Below are 22,601 nucleotides of genomic sequence, written 5' to 3' on the forward strand. Positions count from 1 at the left end.
GAAGAGAGGGTATAATTTTTTTATGCGTTACATTAAATGTATGTATTTAACAAATGAAATTTCTAAAATATATATATAATTTTTGTTGACAATTCTTATTAATATAATTTTATAAATGTAAAAATTTAATTAATAAAGTTTTACGATTTTAAGAAGAGTATATGTATTTTTAAAAGAGTGTGATTGGTAAATCTACTCATGACGTGTGTCGACGGTCGATTGCGCGAAGATTTGCATCCTTGCTGCGATTCTTTTTGGATTCTTTCTCGCCAGGCTTTTTATTCTCGATAAACTTTGATTTTTAACCTTTCAATGTCACGTATTATCAGTAAATATCACCTTAGTTCCACCAATGTAAGATTAACTTATAATCGCGGTTCAATTATTTATTCGATCTTAATCTCTTTCTAATTCTTTTCTAAAAGGATTAGAAAAAGATAAACAGTAAGTTAAACTAAGATTAGACTTAATCTATAATCTTACATTCTTATATTGGTGGGAGAGTGAAATTAAAAGTGACATAAGGTCATGTTGCTATCTTCACACTCAATAATTTAACTATTATCTATTATAATATACGTTATCGCATGTTATATTATTATTTATATTGTTAAATGTGAAATTATGACACACTGATGTTTTATTTTTAGTTAGTGTTTACTAGTATCACGAGTGCAACACACTGGCTGCGTTCAGCAGAAAAAACTATTTTGCAACTGTTGTAAAATTCTTTGATATGATTAGTCTTGTTCTTAGTTCCTCACGGACTCTAAGTGCATAAATCATATTGAAAAATTTTGCAACAGTTGCAAAGCTGCTTTTTCTGCTGGATGCAACCACTACACAACTTGATTGCTATAACTTTCATAAAAATGAATATATTGTAAAAAAAACACAAATTTTTCTTTACGCTAGATTAAAGAACGTAACAATAACAAGCAAACATCATATGTATGTTTATTAATAAAAAAGTTATACAATAATAAATTAATAATACAATAATCAATTATACAATAATAAATTAATCGATTTAGATTTATCCAAATAAATAATCAACTATAATATCCAGGTTTATCAATGTAGATTAATTTTAATTTCTGTTTAATTTACTCTTTGTTCTCTTCTAATTCTTAAAACTAGAAAAAAATAAAATTAATTAAACCAAAATTAAAGTTAATCTACATCAGTAGAAATGGCTATAAATAAGCAAATTAGAAGATAATACCATCGAGATCTTGTCTAATATTTATGTGTTTATATAAAAATGTAAATTCTAAATACAGCCTTCAGTTATGTAAACCGCTTACTGTGGGACTTGGAATACAATCATAAAAAAAACTGAAGCTGAAATAATAACACAATTAAATTGATCGTCGATTTAATAATACTAGCATCTTGAAACATTGTAAAAAAAGTTGTTGCAAAAAAAGTTACAAGCGATAAAGTAAAGAAGTTGCGAGAATGATTATTTTTAAATGAGGTAAGTATACGTACTCGGAGTAGCATCCACACAAGTATACATGTATACATAATATTTGACTGTAAATACTAGCGTCACAGAATTACTAATTAATCTAAGTAGGGGCACTTCTATTTTTACTTTAGCTTGTTTACTCCCGGCCTCGATATAAAAAAGCACGTATTAAAGATAAAAAATAAATAGATTATAGATAAAAGATAACTGTGAGATTATTTGAGAATTGAAATGCGACTGAAATGGAACAACGCTCGTCAAGAGTGAGGGATAAAACGGGAGTGGAGAGGTGGAGAGAACAGAGGAAGAGGAGAGAGATCGTTTATAAAAACTGTTAAATTATGAAACCGTTTATTTAATCCGCGATATTCCCGATGGTTTCACTGCCGAAGTGTCATCGTGATAAATCGTTTGGCGTGCACGGGCTTCGAGAGGCCGCGATATTGCGGAAAGGAGTGGGTCAATGGACAAGGCGATAAAAATGCAATTGGAAAATGTGACGAGAGAGACTGTGGAGAAGCAGAGAATCGCTGCGTGCTGCAGCGAGAAACACTGTCCACAAATGTATGAGCTCGTAAAACCTCACCGCGGTACAGTCGTACACGCACACAGGCGTGCGATGCGTCACGCGAGATTTTTTTCAGCGATAAAGCGGTTCGTTATGTATACATCGCTCTACACACGTTTCTACTTTTATACATTCTTTTTACGTATCTGTGGATCTGTGCTCGCGCGCGCCGAGCCCGATGAGCGAATCCGCTCTCGATCGACAGAAATGAAAACAATAGAAGGAAAAGTAGAGGTTCCGAGCGCACATTGTGCGATTTCGAAGATTGTGCCTCGAACAGACGGTATTATATATCCCGTATCGTTCTGAATAATAAATACGTTTATGTAATAAATAAATACATGTCCTACATAACATTTCAATTCCCTTTGTTCATGTATGTTCAGTATTCAATACCACAACACTGCGATATGATTAGAGATAAATTTTTTTTTTTATATATACAATATTAATATACACGGTGGATGCTAAGTACTCTATAAAAGATTTTTAACAAATTCTTTACATGAATTCACGATGAAACTTCATATGACCGAAAGAGCTTAATTTGGGAAATGCAAGATGCCAAAGTTGAAGGAAAAAAATTTTTTTTTCAAAAATTTCAGAAAACCACCGGAGTTACTTTGATGAAGCTTTGTATACGTTTAAAATTTCAAAATGTAACTCGAATGGTTCACGAAATTTTTGAAAAAAAAAAAACGAAACTTTTTTTTCAACTTTGACACTCTATATCTTTGAAATCAAGCCGTTTTAGATATATAATATTATGTTAGTTTTTGAAGTCTTGAATTTATATGAGAATTAAATCGTTTAAAATGTTTTAGAGTATTTAATATCCACCCTGTATATATCTTATACATATACAATTGATTATACAGGGTGAGCCAACAAAAACTCTTCTCTTTTGTAACTGCAGACTAATTTGTGTGAAATATGCAAAAATATCCTCCACCAGATATATATAGGGTGGATATTAAATACTCTAAAATATTTTAAGCGATTTAATTCTCATATAAATTCAAGATGAAAAACTAACATAACTATATATCTAAAACGGCTTGATTACAAAGATACAGAGTGTCAAAGTTGAAAAAAAGTCTCCTTATAATAGGTAATAAAGTCTCTGAAGTTATATCAATATTTAGAAACATTTTCCAAATATATAAATCAGTTAGTTATAAAAAAACCGGGAAAGTTTTCGTTGGCTCATCCTATATACGTATACCTATATAAAAAATAAAATATACTTGTACATAATTATACAATTAAGTTATATGGAATTATATATTTAGATACATAAAATGTATAATTAAATAATATATTTCATTATTATATATTGTATATTTCGTATTTATAAAAATATTTTATATACATAATATCGTATGTTTTATTGCATATAAAATATACAACTGTATATATTTTATATAAAATCTATTGCAAATGTAAAAATTACGTAATATTACTGCATGATTTCATTAAATATTTGAGAATATCATTGATTTGTATGAATAGTAAACATCACGTACAGAATGACGTAAATTTTCATGAGATTGCTTTGATAAAAATAATTTGCTTCATAATAACTAATTTCTGTCGGAAAGCAACTCGATAAAAATTTACGTCATCCTGTGATTTGATTATATTATCGGCACGTGTGATTTGGGATAAAAGAATTAAAAAAGAACATCCTTAATTGCTTGCGTGCGACGGCAACGTTGCCGTCGTATTAATGATAACGTTAATGATAATTTGATTACGTTCCGGAATAGTAGAAGCCGATTAGTGCATGATTAAAGATAACGCATCGGCTTTCCTTTGGTCGCACGGTATAAGATTAAGAGAATAAACATAATGATATCGATTTAAATATAGTAGCTAGATAATACTAATCAGTTGACTAACCTGTAGAATCATCTACTTATTTTTCATTAAACTTATCTCAATCTTGACTGATCTTGTATGATAGTCTTAATGATAAGGAGGAAGCGTGTGGCTCGGCCGAGGGAAAACAATTGTTTTGCCACTCTCTCTCTGCAACGAGCACTTAAAAACTGACGTACATATATAATGTAACGAACAGGATTCCGAAGAACTTTTGTTAGCAGGGGCTTTATTCTCTAAAAATATATACGTAAAAAACATATACGTTAAATAAAAATTAAAGCTATCAATCTACATTGATAGAAACATAAGGACTATTATTCTGTCAATGTAAGATTGACTTCAATCTCGGTTTAACTTCGTTATATATTGTCGTTTATTTTTTTCTAATTCTTCCCAGTTAGAAATGTTTGGTCGATCAATGTTAAATAATTGATACTGATTCAACATCGATCGACCAATCATTTCTGACACTGGGTGAGAATTAGAAAAGAATAAAGAATAAATTGAATATCGAGAGATTAAAGTTAATCTTACAATGATGTAATCGAGCCTAAACCGCAATCAGAAATTCTCATTAATTATTAATTTAGCAAACGTCATCATATTATTCATGCTGATTAATATGAAAATTGCAACGCGCACCACAACATGGCATGTATAATATTGTATATATCTTTATTTTATTATTACAAAAAAAGTCTTTATATCGCTGAAGTTCGAAAAAAGAGAAAGAAATAAAGAAAAACGAGTGAAAGAAAGAAGATAGAAGGGAAAGTGGTGAAAAGAAGGGGAAGGAACGGCTATGACAAAGAGGGAGAGGGAGATAGAAAGGGAACGAGAGAGAGGGGAAAAAAGGAAAACATTTTCTTTCTTTAGTTATTTTCATAGATGTTTTTTACACTTTGAAACTTAAAGTGAAGTAGATAATACATGCTTGATATTCGGCTAAAGTAAAAAAAAAAAGGTTTTACTGGGGCGGTCTATAGGGTAGGAATAAAAAAAACATCGGCCCGAGCGTCCCGAGAAGATCAGCGTGGTGCCATCTAGTATCGTCGCGTTTAATGTACACAAAAAGACATAACGCGACGACGGCCGCGGCTGCGGGCTGCGAGTTGCGTGCCGTCACCGCTCCGCGTCGCTGCGTGCGTCAACGCGCTCCCCCGCACCTGTCCGCATCGCACGTCAACGTTGCGCGATCTCGAGTAGTCGCTGTCAGTCTCCGTGCCTCTTGTGCATAATTATTTCGCGCGTCGGTCCACATTGACGCAAGGTAAACCATTGGATGGAAACTGGGGAGAATTCGAGAAGCCACGATCGCGCATTTCTCGCGAGTGCACATTCGACCCTTCCGCTAACTTTGCGTCGTTCCGCAATGGACTCGCGACTGTTTGTGTGCTAGCATATGTGCGTGCGTGCGTGCGTGTGTGAATGCATGAATGCGTGAGATCGCATCATCTCCCGTCCTGTATCTCCGCGTTACTTTATCCGGTAACCAGGTGATACGCGCGATCCTCGCCAAGGAATCCGCGCTCATGCGCATGCATGTTCATAATGCCTAGTTGCGTGTCATGCATGTAATGTATGTATGTATGTGTGTGCATCAAACGCGATCCAGTTAATGGGTCATATAAATAATGCGGATCGAGTGCCCTTTGTTTTTTGAAGGAGAGATTCAAAATAGAATAAGGCATCTATTAAAAAAAACGTATGAAAACGATCGTTTGTTGTCAAGCCAAAACGTTGAAGTGTCTTGTTGTTTGAAGTACCCTATATATTAAATAATACTGTGTAGAATAACATTTGATGTATTTTTTAAGACAATTTTTGAGGTTCTTGTTTACTAATAATTTTTTTATATCTGAATTATATGACGTAAAAAGTCCACATTTGCTATTCTGACTTGCAATATAATTTGATTTATACAATATGTTTATGTATATTTCATACTTATTTTATATTTTGTTACGATAATTATATAGTTTCTAACATCTTATATCTTGTATGATAATTACACACACAAAAGTTATAAGTATTATAATAAGACAGAACAGCTGTTACTTTTAAAAATAAATTAAAAAGTTATTATATAAATAATGTAGATTTGTTTGTTGAGAAAAAATACCTTAAAAAAATAACTCATATTTGAAAATTACTTCTTGAAAGTTAAGCGATTGTTGATAGCTGTTTTTCATCATATATTTGTAACTAATGGTTGTACTTGAAAAATCTTTATCTTTGTTATTTAATTGTTTTAGGCAAATTGTTGTTAGGAAATGGCAACAGAAGGCAATAGCAATGATCCTGAATTACGTTTATTACAATATCTGTATGTTGGAAAAGATTACCCCAATTACCAGCCTGGATATTGGTTTGCCCATCATTACTTTACAGTCAGGAATGTTCTAGCCATAGAAGAACTTGCTGAAAATGAGGAGAAACAATTGGTACCCATTGAATTGATCACAAAGGTAAAAGGCATAAATTGCATAAAAAGTATTTACAATAATAGCCTATCCCTAAATTATAACTGTTTGTAGGCATTTAACAGTAATTTAGTTACACATCCAGAGGCTTTGGTGTTTGCCCTCGCTGTTTGCTGCAGACAAAATAAAAGCGAGACACTACGTCATGCAGCATACGAAAGTGTACAAACGATTTGTGCGTCTACTCCAAATTTTATTCTGTTTGTTAAATTTGTTTCTAAACTGTGCAGAGAAAAAGAATTGAATTACATTACACAAGGCTGGGGCCATGGCTTAAGAAAAGCTATTAACAATTGGTACTTATCTAAGAAACCATTAGATTTTATAGAGTGTGTCACAAAATATAAAAGTAGATATGGTTGGAAACACAAAGATATTGTCAAGATGGCTCATCCTCTAGGCAATTCTCCAGGTAAATTTACAAAGCTATTGTTCATGAGGAAAACACAAATCCATTACTAGTTAAGCTTTATTAATCCTTTTTTTCTTTTTTTATGTAAGTCTGATTTTATTTTATTTATATTCTTACAAATAATACTGATGATTGTAATTATAATCGGCAATAATATTGGCGGTTGGAAATCGTTTTAAATTTGAATAGCTATATTTATATAACTTGGAAAAAATTTAACAGATACAAGTAACTCACATCGTAATTTATTGTTATAACTATTATCCAATGTTACTAAAAATGTTACTTAGATAATTAATTATTTAATAGAAAGTAAAATTATACTGAAGTATGTGATAAACGGCTTGGAAAAGATCAAAAAGGATATGGCAGCTGACCGGACAGAGGAGATACCTCCTAATATCAATGAACTACTGAAATATATGGAAGAGGTTGAAGATTTCAAACATTGCGAAGATGAGGTTCGAGCTGCTTCTATGCTGGAAACATTTGGTTTTTCATTAGATCATGTACCTGGTCATTTGTTAAAATCCAAGGAGGTAAATGCAAATATACGAAGTCTTTTTTGTTATGCAGTTAATTTATTAGAGTTTGTAAATTATGCAAGAATTGCTAAGTCTAAGATTACAAAAAATGCAATTTTTAACCAATTTTTAGAAATGTCAAGGTTATATTCTATGTATTATTTTAAAAAAAAGCAATTATGAAGTTTATTATTAAATTAAATTATTAAAGAATATATAGTGCTGAGCTTCTAATAGTGCAAAGAAACAAATTCTGTCTAATTATCAAGTTTTAAATAATTATATTTAATAAAATTATATACAGTTATAAAAAGATATTCCATCAGATTATTTTTTTTATATACAACATAAACGATCAAAGAAAATTTTATTTACAACTAGCGTTAAAAAATGCATTTATCAAAAATGAATTTCTAATTTAATAAAATAATAGCATTTTATTATTTTGTACGTAGGTTTGGAATTCATTGCTAATATCAATGGACGTTGTTGTGCTTCTAAACAACCTGCAAAGGATTCACAATCTTGGGTTTCTTGTTACTGATGAACCAGCAGTCGAGAAAGTAATTGAACGACTTACGAATTCACAATACGTCGAAAAGAGTGCAGTTCATCCGGCATTAATTTTTATTACTCTCAAAAATTATCAGTGTTCCGGAAAGTAAGTACGCAACAATTTTCAACAGTGCTCTATATGATTTAAATAACTTGAAACTGTCATTGATAAATATGCATTTTTAAGATGTCTGACCTATGAAAAGCGAAAAGTTCGAGAATTAGCAAAGAAATCTGTGCCGCCAGGATTTGATCCAAATATTAAAATAATGGACGCTCTAAACGAGGCATTTCATCTGTCATTTAAAGTAAGTCAATTTGATTTATATTGTTTCACAAATTATGTAGTGTAGTAATTATTAATTTAATTGATGCAAATTATCTCTTATAATTATTAATATAATAATAAATATTGGCTAAGTGTATATTATGAAATAATAAGTAGCTTAAACTAAATGTCAAAGTTATCTCTTTTAAAAAATATAATTATTAGTTTTTTATGATTAAAGCGAATTTACATATATGTGATTTGACAACTTTTTAGACATTTTATGGTAAAATAAAAATCAGTGAAATTAATGACAGAATGCATATATATTATTTTAAATAAATATTATGTTATGTAGCCTATTTATCTTATTGCGATTGTAATAATATAACAATAATAATTATTCACTAAGTATAAGCATATTCAGGCCTATGACGGTCAAACTGCCTCGGTGGTCTAATGGCTTAGGACGCTCGTACGAAATACAAGAGATCCGGGTTCAAGTCCCAGTCGAGATAATATTTTTCGCAATAAACTTATTTAAGGTTTTTAGCACATTGTCAATTTAATTTAACTTGTGATATTATTGCAGTAGTTTAATTGCGTTAGATAAAGTCCGGAAAAATTTCGGCGCGCAGTTTGAATAACTACAAAAATATGATATGTATGCATGTACATATATAGGATATAGATAATTCACTGGGAATTATTTAGGCAAAAAAGATCTAGCTTTGACCGTCATAGGCCTGAATATACTTATATTTGGTGTTTAATTCTTGTCGGTCCGAATGAAATCTTATTAATAATAATTATTACAATATAATAAATTTTTATATTATAATAATTATAGAATATACAACCTACGAATTTGCGCTACTTAGTGACAATCAGCACAAATAAATCGATGGAAGTAAGCACCTGGCAAAATGGTAATATGACCGGCATCGAGACGGCTGCTTTGATCGCGCTGATACTTTTACGTTCTGAAGAGAACGTTACCATAGCGACATTTAGGAACGTCGGAAATTGTATAGTGAATGTCTACAAAACTGATTCTTTCGAAGATATTTTGAAAACCTTGAAAACAGCGCCTCTAGGAAATTCCAATTATAGTAAACCAATTTTGTGGGCCAAAAAACAATCTAAACAGTACGATGTCTTCATTAACATTATAGATCAAATATTGCAAAAACATGATGAATCCCAGGAAAATCTAATATCGTATAAAGAGCATCTAAACCTTCCTGATACAAAGTAAGTGGATATTTCTATTTATATTGAATTTGAATTTCTTAAATTAAAAAGACGAATTTCTCTTGGATATCATCTAAAATTTTTTTTCAGTACTTTACAATTTAATTTACTATAAGATTTTTATAATGCTTTTATTTTAATGTGTTTATAAGTATAAAATAACAATTGATATTTCTTAGATCATCTAAAATTTTTTTTCAGTACTTTACAATTTAATTTACTATAAAATTTTTATAATGCTTTTATTTTAATGTATTTATAAGTATAAAATAACAATTGATGTTTAATATCATACAAATTGCAAAATATGTCTTGCAATAATAATGTAAGTATAGTATGTTATAATATAAATGAATATAAATCTATGATTTTTTCACAGATTGATTACTTGCGCCTTATGCTCTCCTTCACCATATCGTAAAGAACATTATGACCGACATGTCTTAACGATCAACGGTTTTGATGCTACCGTACCTAATGTCATTGAGGCGTTCGCAAAGGGTTTATTTTAAATGTAAGAGAGCACGATTTAAATTTCTATTAATAAATAACGTTGATTTGAAGACGATCACACATTAATTACTGACAAAGTCACTCTAACACTTTTGTATTATATTTTTGCAGGAGATTCTTTAAATCATATTTCTTCAAAAAGTCACAAATGATCAATCAAGAAGAAAATTTTATCCTAAAGCATTGTTTCGATATGAAAGTGAAGAAGAAAGAAGCATATGGTAGTTTTGGAAGTCAGTGATGAGAATTTATCTGGTTAGAACAGATTTTTCTTCAAAACTGAGTTTGATTAATGAGCATACTAATGCAGAACGTGAGCGATCATGGAGAAAAGTTACAGAAAGAGCTTTCAGAAATTACTTAAAGTAGTGCCGAATTTTGGAATTCAAACTGTCTCGCCTTTTTCGTCAGTTCCAAACGTCGGCTTGTTTGCATATCCATGACTGAATCAAATTATATTTAATTTTGCTATCTGTTAATTTTTTTGAGATATATCCAATAGAGTATACTTTTTAAAACATACTGTAAACAGAGACAGTATACTTTTTAAAACATACTACAAATAGAGAGATAAACCATGAAGGTGATTGAGAAAAGTGATCGTGCACTATAATTGGCATGTAGATGGTAATATTAATATTTACTACATGTTCTTAGTGTTAGGAAAGAGCTGTGTAGCATTTTCCCTTTTTGTTGATAAAATGATTAGGTATTTTTTTACTCCTATTCGGATTTATAACGATACAATTCAAATAACTCGGCAATTTTATTTTTAGCAAACGTTAACACAGTATCGTATCGATCCGATTATATAAGCAATATATAGATTAGTTATGGACTATTTTTTATTAAACTGTTGCACATGAAATCTCAGTTTTATGTTAATTATTTTTTGAGATATGCATTTAATTATAGTCCTTTTTCTCTCTCTACATTTGTATTTTAATATTGTATATAAATTTCTACGTCTGAATCAAGTTTAAAAAATCGTATATTATATGTAAAGCATGATTTATTTAACATTTAAAGCTGTCAGATATTTTACTATTTAAATCTCAGTTTTAAAAGATTTCTTTTATTTGATATATAATTATCGTAATACATTATAACGTTGTTCTCATAAATTAATAGTCTCAAATTCACGCGATACGCACGCACGCACTTCCTCCCCTCCACACACGCGCGCGCGTGCACACCCACAAACACGCATATGTACATACACAAGTCTTTATCTCCTTATCTTCCGAAAAGCTAAAACTCCTGTAATTGCCTTTACCTAAAAACTCAGTGCGGTCTGCAAAAGCTAGTTAAGAGATTCTGCCATAAACATTTATTAAAATTAATTTCTCTATCTCCTAGTTTTATAAGTTTTATAGAGAATTGCTTAAACAACTCGTAACTTAAATCTTACTTAATTTTTAATGTTTATAGGAACGACTTGCAATCGTTATTTGGTTTTTGAAATAGATTTCGCAACTGTAAAATTTTGAAAACTCGAAGTTTCATATGCAACCGTAACAATCTTATTTTGAAAATTAGGGAAAAGGAGTACAATTCAATAGTCCTATGTTTCAATAGTGCATTACGCAGCGAAAAAGTTTAGGATAAGACTGCATAGCGGATACGAAAACGCGTATCTCAAATAACATACGGTGCATTTTTTGACTAATGGTAAAAAAATCTTACTCTAATATTATTAATTGCTTGCTTGTTTCTGGTTGGCGGTGATGCTTCTTCGTAATAATGCGTATAAATAACGTGATCTTATTAAAAAAAAAAGTGACACGCTTCTGGAACCGGTGCGCTTCTGGACGGTTAAATAATAATCTAAAATAAGTAAAAAAAAAAGACAAAAAAAGAAAGAAGAAAGCGGAAGTCGTAGAAGACGGTGAACATAGGAACGTTGAAAATTTTCCCACTGTGATATGCATTTAGCCCCAAAGAGTTATAGACTTACATTAGTATAATTTTACTGTTACTATCTCATATTTGCCATATCCAAAGTGAACGTGAGACAAATACTAAATACACTACTGAATAATACTGTGATACGAGATACATTGTTGTTGTTCAAACTAGGGAAATGGTATTTAAGTGACGCGGCCAGAAGCGCACCGTGTTTAATATTTGTTGAGTCTCTGCGCAAATTAGCGCGTAAATTTTTTGTTGAAAATTTTGTATCATATCTCCCGAGAGAGAAAAAAATTGGGCTTTCGATCTGAGGATTATTGTTATCGGGTTTTTCCCTCGTTTCTCGCATGAGACCACGGAAGCACGTACCTCTTTCACACACATTGCTAAAAAGTACAGCGTGGATGAACTCTCAGGTCTTCGAAACAAATTTGAACTAAGTGCTTAACTATTCACCTGTTCTTTGCAGCTGTCCCTGCATAATCTACTGATCGAAAGCTGCCAACGTAAATTATATTTCAATAGACAGTGTTCCGAAAAGGGTATATAAGTAGACTATTTTTTAAGCAATCTGCATTTTGCTCCTGATGAAAATAAAACTAATTAATACTACAAATTGAAGTCAAATTTTTGACGAGTTAGGCATGAAAAGAATTCAATTTTATCATTAGTTGTCAAGAGAAATTTATTTAATAAATCATGAGAATTAGTCCTTGATAAATTTTAAAAGGCAAGAGAAATCAGTTCTATATATTTATCAAAAGGCATATGTATTTTAAGATTATATATAGCGATTAAGTATATGCTAATTTTCCAGATAGAGATTTTAAGCAAAATTGCGTTTGCAACTCGGCAAAAAAAAACCGTAATATTACGCATAAGTTTATTTTTAAGAATATTTTAAAAGAAGGTTCACACGAACGTTTGTTATTAATCTCGGTTGCGTAGCGTTCCGCAGAGATTTTTGTATAAATTATAATTTATCGGGAGTGAAGTCAGTATCTTTTACGCTGGACTATATTCCTACTCGAATACTTCGTATTTTGGCGAGCATTCGCGCGCTTAGAAAAATTATTTATACACTTACTGCACACACCTTGTGTCTAAATTGTTCAGTGTTAGGAGAGAAAAAATCTCTAGCGCATTTTTTTACGGAAAAAACTTCTTGCGTGAAGGTAAAACTTCTTTCAGAAACGAAATGTCTAGTTACTAAACAAGAGTTTAAGAGTATATACGCTACGAACATATATAGAGTAGCTCAATGTATTCATCGGCATTAGCAAGTAGGCATTACAAGTATTTGTATATGTACGGGAGCGTATTGCGATCGGAGAGGATTCCCCGCACTTCATCTAAGCTCTTTTTTACAGACGCGTTTACAAGAGTCGACCAATTTAATTCTAAAATCTCTCAATCTCTCTGATAGCAATCTTATCATAGTACAAGCTTCGACCTCCAATTTAATCGCATAGCGTTACGCGAAAATTATATTAGTTATAATATATTAAATTTAGCTGTAATATCGAATAATCGAGAGTCGCGAGATTCGAGAAGTAAATTTAAAATCGGAATCCTTTCCGCTCGTGGTACATGCAGATATATGTATTCATTAATACTACTATTATAAGAATATATACGTCCGAAATATGATATAGACTGGCATACTGGAGGAAGAAAACGGAAAAGAAAAGCAAAAAAAAAAGAGGAGAGGAGAACAGTACAGCCAGAATCTGAAGAGAATCATTTCTCCACGCTGTTATTTCACAGTCCATTGATTTCAGGATGTGCTGTATAGTTGAACAAGAAGAAAGAAACAATATGTTGAATGTGTTCATGCTAGAAGAAAAAAAAGAAGAAAATATTTACCACGTAAGAGGGGAGAAAGAGAGAAGAAAATAGGAAATTCTGCATTATGTAGTTATTAAAAATGGGAAACAAAGGGATGTAACGGAAGATCGAGAGACACTCGTTGGGTCCACCGCGGCACCAAGTGCCACGTCACGGTCGCGCTACATCCTTGCACTTCGCGATATTGAAAGAGGGACAAATTTTTGGCTTCCTTGCCGAACACGATTCTCCGAGATTCCGGACTGATCATTGATTTCGACCAGGAAGCACGAACGATATTTATCCGATACTTATAGTATTGTACGCGCCGCTGGACACGCATTATCAACCGTCTCTCGGAATATATGTCGGTTGATCGCAAATCTGTATAGGACTAAGGTACTACTCTGTTTATATTAGCGGCATTTCAGTGTGTTAAGTTGTTAAAAAAAAAACCGCTAGCACGATTATTGCTCGATTTGATTCCACACGTACTTCCAACTGTCGGAAGTTACATCTTGTCTCAATTGTCCGCAGATTTTTTTTCCAAGAAAAAATAATCCGGTATGCGCGGACGTGATTAATCAGCCGAAGGACTTCCATTATTTTTTTTAACGTTCTTTCAACGTTCTTTTTCGCATTTCTTCTCAGTCATATGCAGACTTACGCTTGACTAAGGTATACATAAGTACGAAATAGCGTCATGTTCCTTAGGATTATATACACGAGACAAAACTTATAATTCCATAATTAGTACATTGTCGCTTCAACGATCTAGACAAAAAAAAATGCTCAATACCCGTTGTTCGAAGTTTTCGATGCAAATGCCAAAAATATATAAAAAAAAAAGAGAGAAAAGAGCGTAATCGAAGAACGGAACGATATTCAATTCTACATGTACAAACCGCAATGAAATACCTCGTTACTTATTCTCAGTGTAAAATAGCAAAAGCGAATTGTACTAACTCTGCGAGTTACGTAAAAAAAAAAAGAAAGAAGAAAGAAATTGTCCTTCTGGTTCGTGATTCACGCACTGAATGCCTATCTTTTGGCCTTATCTTTTTACATACGAAAATCCTGTAAAAGCGAAAGAATCGATTCACAGATAAACAATACCGTTCACTCACTGCTACCTGTTCGATGGTTTTTTACGTTTCGTGGATATCTGAGGTTTTGAGATTTTTAAGAGATTCCCTGTTCAATTTTCTCAGTACGCGCGCACACTGCGATCTCGTCAAAACCCCATGCCTTTATCGCAAGCGTTAGTCAAAATTTGTGTCATTGCGGCCAGTACGCGTATCTCCTTGCGCTGTGAAAGGGATCGGTGTGTGATGAGAGATAAATCTTTGGAAAATCTCAAAGCCTTTTCTTCAGATTTCCACACAGTAATCGCAGCGCTCGAAATTGTATCTTGCTGCGAATTTATTTCAGCGTTTTTTTTTTTTTTGTTTAAGGATAGTATTATTACATGTAGATTACATTCGTAAAGCGATATATTACTCACAATCAGTAATTTATGGTACATCGGAATCTGCGGAAACAAAAAAAAAAGAATTATCGCGTACATTAGCTGCGTGAGAAAAGTTTTGAAACAGACCGTTAATCGAAACTTTAAAAAAATTACTTGTTATTCTCGATTTCTATCGTAAATTACGAGATTTCGATTTTAGATTTTATCAAAATTAATCTATGACCGTTAAAATTCTCTATAATATCTCATGTTTTCGAAACAAAAGCGAAAATGTGTATAATGGCTAAATGATCGTTTTCGTAATGATTGTCGTTATGATTATTTTCAATTATTTTTCAAATATTTATTGAATACATAATATTTTTCAAATATTTATTGAATACATAATAATTTAAAATTATTTATAAATAATTATATAAAATTATGTATATTGTTAAAAATTAAGAATGTTTACTTTTGTCTTTGCATCGTGAAAAATATTTGATAATTATATATTTTCATGTAATATTATTCCATCAGGTCTTTAAGGTGTTATTATAGTATTCGCTAAAGAGATAAAGCAACAGTTCTTTCGAAGTTTTATTTCATCATAATTCGAAATCGCGAAACTTTTCCAACGCAGCCAACAAATTTCCTGTCACATATACGCGTGAAAAACATCTATCGCGCGTGATTTCGATATTATTTTTATACCTAAGTAAATTTGTGAAACACTGTGTGTAAGCCCAGATTAAATTGCTCTGAACAAATTAACGTCGGAGTTTCACGAAGGAGCGAATTATGTTATTGTCATTATGTCTGTTAACGGTTGTATTTCGGTACACAATATAGGCGAATTAAGATATTATAGGGAATTGATTATGTCTACAAATTCCGTGCTGTTTTTGTTACGGTATGAACTGGATCCTTAAATAAATTTTCTCAAAACAATCTCCCATTGTATTTATTTTAAGTTAGAAAATGATTAGCGAGTTATAAGTTATAAGCTTCGATTTCAAGTGGAATCTTATAATTTCACTTTTACAATTTAAATACTTTTGTTTTCATTTAATACTAGAACATCTCGTATTAACGCTTTATAGAAAAAGTATAAGACATTTCTAAACTTCTCTACGTGGTCAAAGGATATTTAAGGAATTTTTTAACACATAAATTAGGACGCATTTTAAAAGTTCTTGAGGTCTTCAAATATTTGTCTATTTATGTATATTGAGTCTTAGGATCTGAAGGTATAGATCACAGGATGCGCGGATAATCGAATATCCTGACAGAAGTTACGGTTTACTGAAAAAATCTTTATTCTTGCGTTACTGATACACATATTGCATTCAAGCGTAGACACGGCTACATTGTACATAGTACGATGTAATTCGCTGGCAGCAAGCCGTCTCCGCGCGCTTCATTTACTCTTGTTCAATCATACATACACATACCCACAAATATATCTTCAACGCGCTTTGCTTCGCAAATAATCGATCGTTCGATTATTACACTTAGCGGGGAAACATACAAAACAACTCAAAATAAATTAACGATGCCGTGGAGTCAGTATGCTTGTATAGGGGAGAAACGAGCGCAGTCGAAAACGTTGACAATGTCGAGAAATCTTCAAAATTCTAGAATCAAGATTCCAGAGAGTATCTGCAATCTAAAATCTCACTTTTTAAAATCTGACGACTTCTCGACATCACTAACATTTTCTCGCACTTCTCTCGAAATGTACGTAAGACTTATGAGACGAAGACTTGTATTCCCACTGTACATTTAGCTTCAAACCGCCTTCCTTAACCTAAGTCTTAGAGTTATAAGATAGTCTATGCTACATATTATCTAAGTAAAACTTAGAACCAAACAGCCACTTTCAGCTAAACGTACGGCGAGAACATAATCTCGCGTGTGTACCACGCTCAGCCTCTCATAATGTATATCAACACTTCTGTAAAGTATTTGCTCGGAAGGCGAGTAATCAGTCTAAACCGCGAACCGAGGTGAGCGGGTCGCTAATTTGCAGTTAAAGTTCGTCCCTCATATCGTCGTCCTCGCCGCCAGTGGGTGGAACACCGCCGCCCGCGCCCTGATAAAGCTTGGCGATAATTGGCTGAACGATATCGGTGAGCTCCTTCTTTTGCTTCTTATACTCTTCCGGCTCGGTGTCCTGATTGTCCTCCAACCATTTGATCTTCTCGTCGATAGCCTCTTCCATAGTAGTTTTATCCGCCTCGCTCACTTTCGAGCCGAGTTTCTCCTTGTCGGCCAGTTGGTTCTTCAATGAGTATGCATACGATTCCAGATCGTTGCGCGCCTCTACACGCTCCTTCAGCTTCTTATCATCGTCGGCGAATTTCTCCGCGTCCTTGATCATCCGCTCGATGTCATCGGGCGTCAAACGATTCTGATCATTCGTGATGACGATCTTCTCGCGATTGCCAGTGCCCTTGTCCTCAGCCGATACTTGCAGAATACCGTTGGCGTCGATCTCGAAGGTGACTTCGATTTGTGGTATGCCACGTGGCGCCGGTGGAATGCCAGTCAGATCGAATTTGCCAAGCAGATGGTTGTCCTTGGTCATAGGACGCTCACCCTCGTACACCTGAATCGTGACAGTGTGTTGGCTGTCAGATGCTGTAGAGAAGATCTGAGATTTCTTCGTCGGAATAACTGTGTTCCTACAAGAAATAAAGAATATCGTTTTATTTCAAGAACTCTTTTGATTCAATCAGTTAAAAATCTAAATATTTACAGATTCAATAATATTTTTAAGAATACTGTTTTTTTTCGTGTTTACCTTGGAATGAGTTTAGTCATTACACCTCCAACAGTTTCGATACCCATGGTAAGAGGATTAACGTCAAGAAGTACAATAGCATCGGTATCTTGTTCTCCAGAAAGTACACCAGCTTGTACAGCGGCACCATAAGCGACAGCTTCGTCAGGATTGATGCCTCGTGATGGTTCCTTGCCTCCGAAGAATTCCTTAACCAATTGTTGAACTTTCGGGATCCTAGTCGAGCCACCAACTAAAACAATCTCGTCCACATCCTTTTTACTCATATCAGAATCCTCCAAGACCTTTTGCACAGGCTTCAAAGTACTACGGAAGAGATCCATGTTCAGCTCTTCGAATTTGGCACGAGTCAACGTCTCGGAGAAGTCCTCACCCTCAAAGAATGATTCAATCTCGATCCTGACCTGTAATATGTGAAAAAATATATTAGACTGATGAAAAAATACAAATATGTAATAATTAATTGACATAAAAAAAGCAAGAAAACATTTCAAAGACGGAAATAGTAAGATTGTAGATAAAACATGTAAAAAAACATGTATATACCTGGTGACTAGCACTAAGTGCTCGTTTGGCTTTTTCGACTTCACGACGCAGTTTCTGTACAGCTCGGTTGTCTTTACGGATATCCTTGCCCTTCTTCTTCTTATATAATTTAATAAAGTGATCCATCACACGCTGATCGAAATCTTCGCCTCCTAAATGAGTGTCGCCATTAGTGGCAACGACTTCAAACACACCGTTGTCGATAGTGAGCAAACTGACGTCAAAGGTGCCGCCGCCCAGGTCAAACACCAGTACATTTTTCTCGCCGTCTTTCTTGTCCAAACCGTATGCAATTGCAGCGGCAGTCGGCTCGTTGATAATTCTCATTACGACCAAGCCAGAAATTGTTCCAGCATCCTTGGTGGCCTGTATCGAAAATAAAAAATTATGTTTAAGAATACATCAGAATTAATTTATCATGATTTTTTTCAACAAAATACTTTGAGAGATTTAAATAGAATATTAGTTTTTTTAAAACCTTAATAATAATAGAGGTACTTTTGGAATACACTTTTTTTTTAAGTTCAAAAATAATACTAAAATATCGAACAAAGATCTCACCTGTCTTTGTGCATCATTGAAGTAAGCCGGTACGGTAACTACGGCGTGAGTGACTTTCTTGCCGAGATAGGCCTCGGCGGTTTCCTTCATCTTGCCCAAAACCATAGCCGAAATTTCCTCTGGTGCAAAGACCTTTTCGCCTTGGCTGGTCTCGACCTTAATGTGCGGCTTATTGTTTTTCTCGATGACCGGGAATGGGAAGAATTTCACATCATGCTGCACAGTGGGATCTGACCACTCACGACCGATCAACCGCTTGGCGTCGAACACGGTGTTTTCTGGATTCGTCGTCAATTGATTCTTGGCGGCATCGCCGATCAAACGTTCGCCGTCATTGGTGAACGCCACGTAAGAAGGTGTGATTCGGTTACCCTGATCGTTGGCGATGATCTCCACTCGACCGTTCTTGTAAACTCCAACACTAAAAACATATACATTTTATTAATTTATTAATCGTAAAAAAGATAATAAATTATTATTTTTCTACAGATTATTCTTAATAATACATCATTATGATAATGTATACTCACCAAGAATAAGTTGTACCCAGATCAATTCCTATTACTGTACCAATATCCTCCTTCTCCTTGTCCTCTTTCGCAATCGTGGCGACTGCTAGCAGTCCCACTATCAATAGACTTATGACTCCCTTCATATTGCTTTGTATAAACTATCCCTAAATCAATAATCACAGAATTAATATACTAATAAGGTTTAAAATTTTATTAAAAAGACTTTATAAAAATTAAAAACTATTATAAATTTTCAATCAATAGGAAATAAAGCCCAACGGTCAAAGCTGGATCTTTAGTGTTTAAATAATTCGGTGTATATATACTACATACCAAATCCTATGTAGTATATAAATTCACACTGAATTATTTAAGCATCATAGATCCTATTACGACCGTTAAGGGCTTTATTTCCTATTGATTGTGTATTTACGTGTACCATCCAATAAGATTCTTATTGTTTATAATAAATTTAATTTAGAAATACAATGTGTTATTGTAATAATACATTAGTACAACACTTATTAAATTTCGACCATCTTTTATATTGATTGTCATAAATATCTATTTTTATATATCAATTATTAATTATTAAATGTAATGAATTAGTTATTTATAAATTATATAATTATAATTTAAAAATATAATTTTGCACAGAACGATCCTTTTCATCTATATTTATATGAAAATAAATTGATGAAGAGATAAATTTTGAAATAAACTGTTTGTAAAGCATGTTTGTTATTTTTTGTATAATGTATCATTGTAATCACATATTTAGACGTATGTCTTAAGATATCAGTTTATATAGCTCTAGTAGTCAAGACAGAATAATTTCCTAATTTCCATAAAATTATTATGATATTCGATTTATCCCGTGGAACAACAAATGGAAAATAAATTAGTTTTTACGAGCATCATTAGTATTTATGAGTCAGATGACTTTCGGCTCGGTGAGCAAAGTCACACGTCATCTTTTCGAAGAGAATTCCAGAGGCTCCGGAGAGACTAAAAAAATCGCTCAATTATCGCGGTTGTTGCAATTTAACAAACACCTTTTTATCGCACAAGGCTGAGAAAGCGGGAGTTTCTCATGACAGGACTCATAACGAACAAATCAAACGTGGCAGAAGGTCTTCTCGCCGCAGTCTCCAAATGTATAAAAAAAAAAGAAAGAAAGAAAATACCGTATCGTCCGTTAAACAGTATGCGGGCAAAAAAAACGCGAGAATACAAAAGAGAAACCGTCGTCGTTTGCGAGCGACAACATCAGATTGACAGCAGGATGACAGTGGAACACCTGGAATTCCCGGGGGAACAGAAATTCTAGTTCGAAGATCGAACTCCGGTTGCCGTCGGTACGCGACGGCGACTTCGACAGAGTGGAACGTCTCGACGGCGACGGACGAGACCCGAAGGAAAATGCTTAGCTCGCGACATTCAGAAGGAGAATTCACTTACCAGTTGGACGTGTGTCTGCTCGATTTCGTTGAATGTTCTTCGCGTTTTTCACGAATACGTCTCGCGATCCTGATTCTCTCTCGGCGAACGGTAAAACGACGACTGACACCGACACCGAACTCGGGGGCCGGGATATTAACGGGAGTGTTACGTCGTGGCCGACGCCGATTGGCGAGGGCCGTCCGGTCTCGGCGGAAGGCGGTGACGCTGATTCGCCGTCGCGTATACAGTTGGCCGCGCCTCGTTGGCCCACGTCATGGCTGTCTGCCTCCGGAGTCTTCACGCGCCGCCGCGATTCGCGGCCGGCCGATTAGATATGGTAGGTGGAACACGTGGGCGCCGCACCAGCGAGCGCTGCGCGACGCGCCAGGGACGAAATCATCGTGCCCACTCTTTCATATGTGTCCTCTCTTTCACTCGGAACACCTCGCAATAAGTACTTCTTGCATCATATAGTTTTGCGTCAACGTTGATACTGTCGTATCGTCGATGTTTGAAAAATTTTACCGATATTTTTAAATAAAATTTTTGTTGTATTTTAAAAATGGACAAATTTAAAGTTCTGACAATCTACAATAATCTGGGAAAAAATGTTTTATTTATAATTATATAAAAAATTGACATATTTTATATACAGTTATATATATATATGTATATGTTAATTCGTAAAGACTCATTATTAATCACAAAGAAAATAGGTAAAATAGGGCAATATAAGAGTCAGGCGCAGTGATTGTTGCGCAAAACAAACAATGTTGATACACACACACAACACAAAAGTCTTTATTAAATAATCCGCTTATATGTTTTGGCTCATTTTTAAGTCATCTTCAGAGACAAATTAATTTTATAATTACAATACCTACACACTAATTCATTCCAGTGAGCCACCTCCACATACTTATGGAAACTTTAATATTGAAAAATGACTCTAATGTGTGTGACAATCCAAATTGTGTTCAAATTTTATAGAACAAATTATTTAAAAAGACCGAACGAATTTTTATATCACAATAAGAATTATATATAATTATATATAAAAAAAATATAGTCATATATATATATATATATGTATAATGTCTTTTCCCGGGAATAATTCTTAAATTATAATTATGAGTACAATTTTTGTATGTCTTACATTACACCCACATCTTACATTTTGTTAAGCATATGCTATATATCATTACAAATTTCAAATTATTAATTTGTTGATGATTAATCTGCTTTAAGAAATCGGATGCAGCATCCATTTTTTTAAAACGTGTTATAAATATAAAAATCTTATCCGAAAGAATTTTCAACAAAAGAAAAATGAACATTTTCGATGGAATGTTTAACATATATCTTACCGGTAAATAAAAAAATGATTTGAATAAGTTAAAAAGAATATTTTAAATAAATAAATAAATACTATCATTTTTAATCATGCAAAGAAAGGAAGCCGGATCCATCGTATTTGAATAAGAACAGTTGCATCAACAGTGGACGATTGTGTTTCATAAGTTGAATCACTTTTTTGCAGGGACGTCGCAAATCCTGGTGCCGTAACAGAAATGTATATACGTTTGCCTTTTAACATATTATTATGGTTA

The 22,601-nt window shown here is 33.3% G+C and overlaps 2 protein-coding genes across 2 annotated transcripts; one reads left to right on the forward strand and one right to left on the reverse strand.

The window, feature by feature from the left end:
- The first annotated feature begins 5,091 nt into the window (after positions 1–5,091).
- On the forward strand, positions 5,092–10,741 carry LOC108766046 (60 kDa SS-A/Ro ribonucleoprotein). The gene is made up of 9 exons (XM_018515081.1): positions 5,092–5,196; positions 6,182–6,394; positions 6,464–6,821; positions 7,131–7,360; positions 7,801–8,006; positions 8,088–8,208; positions 9,019–9,422; positions 9,802–9,936; positions 10,047–10,741. The coding sequence occupies exons 2-8, from the start codon at positions 6,200–6,202 to the stop codon at positions 9,932–9,934; spliced, it is 1,647 nt and encodes a 548-aa protein (XP_018370583.1). The 5' UTR covers positions 5,092–5,196; positions 6,182–6,199; the 3' UTR covers positions 9,935–9,936; positions 10,047–10,741.
- Positions 10,742–16,418: 5,677 nt separating this feature from the next.
- On the reverse strand, positions 16,419–21,155 carry Hsc70-3 (heat shock protein 70 cognate 3). The gene is made up of 6 exons (XM_018515175.1): positions 21,010–21,155; positions 19,567–19,711; positions 19,037–19,457; positions 18,476–18,841; positions 17,930–18,333; positions 16,419–17,810 (listed from the first exon to the last, which is right to left on the reverse strand). Exons 2-6 carry the CDS (start codon positions 19,689–19,691, stop codon positions 17,156–17,158), a joined length of 1,971 nt encoding a protein of 656 aa, XP_018370677.1. The 5' UTR covers positions 19,692–19,711; positions 21,010–21,155; the 3' UTR covers positions 16,419–17,155.
- Between the last annotated feature and the right edge of the window lie 1,446 nt (positions 21,156–22,601).

The sequence above is a fragment of the Trachymyrmex cornetzi genome, unplaced genomic scaffold, assembly GCF_001594075.2.
Source record: "Trachymyrmex cornetzi isolate Tcor2-1 unplaced genomic scaffold, Tcor1.1 scaffold57, whole genome shotgun sequence".
Classification (NCBI taxonomy): Eukaryota; Metazoa; Arthropoda; class Insecta; order Hymenoptera; family Formicidae; genus Trachymyrmex; species Trachymyrmex cornetzi.

Coding starts and splice junctions, on each gene's coding strand:
- LOC108766046 (XM_018515081.1), top strand. CDS start 6,200: ATGGCAACAGAAGGCAATAGCAATGATCCTGAATTACGTTTATTACAA. Junction 8,007..8,087: donor AATTATCAGTGTTCCGGAAA/GTAAGTACGCAA, acceptor TGCATTTTTAAG/ATGTCTGACCTATGAAAAGC. Junction 9,423..9,801: donor CTAAACCTTCCTGATACAAA/GTAAGTGGATAT, acceptor ATTTTTTCACAG/ATTGATTACTTGCGCCTTAT.
- Hsc70-3 (XM_018515175.1), bottom strand. CDS start 19,691: ATGAAGGGAGTCATAAGTCTATTGATAGTGGGACTGCTAGCAGTCGCC. Junction 18,842..19,036: donor TCAATGATGCACAAAGACAG/GTGAGATCTTTG, acceptor TTTTCGATACAG/GCCACCAAGGATGCTGGAAC. Junction 18,334..18,475: donor CACTTAGTGCTAGTCACCAG/GTATATACATGT, acceptor CACATATTACAG/GTCAGGATCGAGATTGAATC.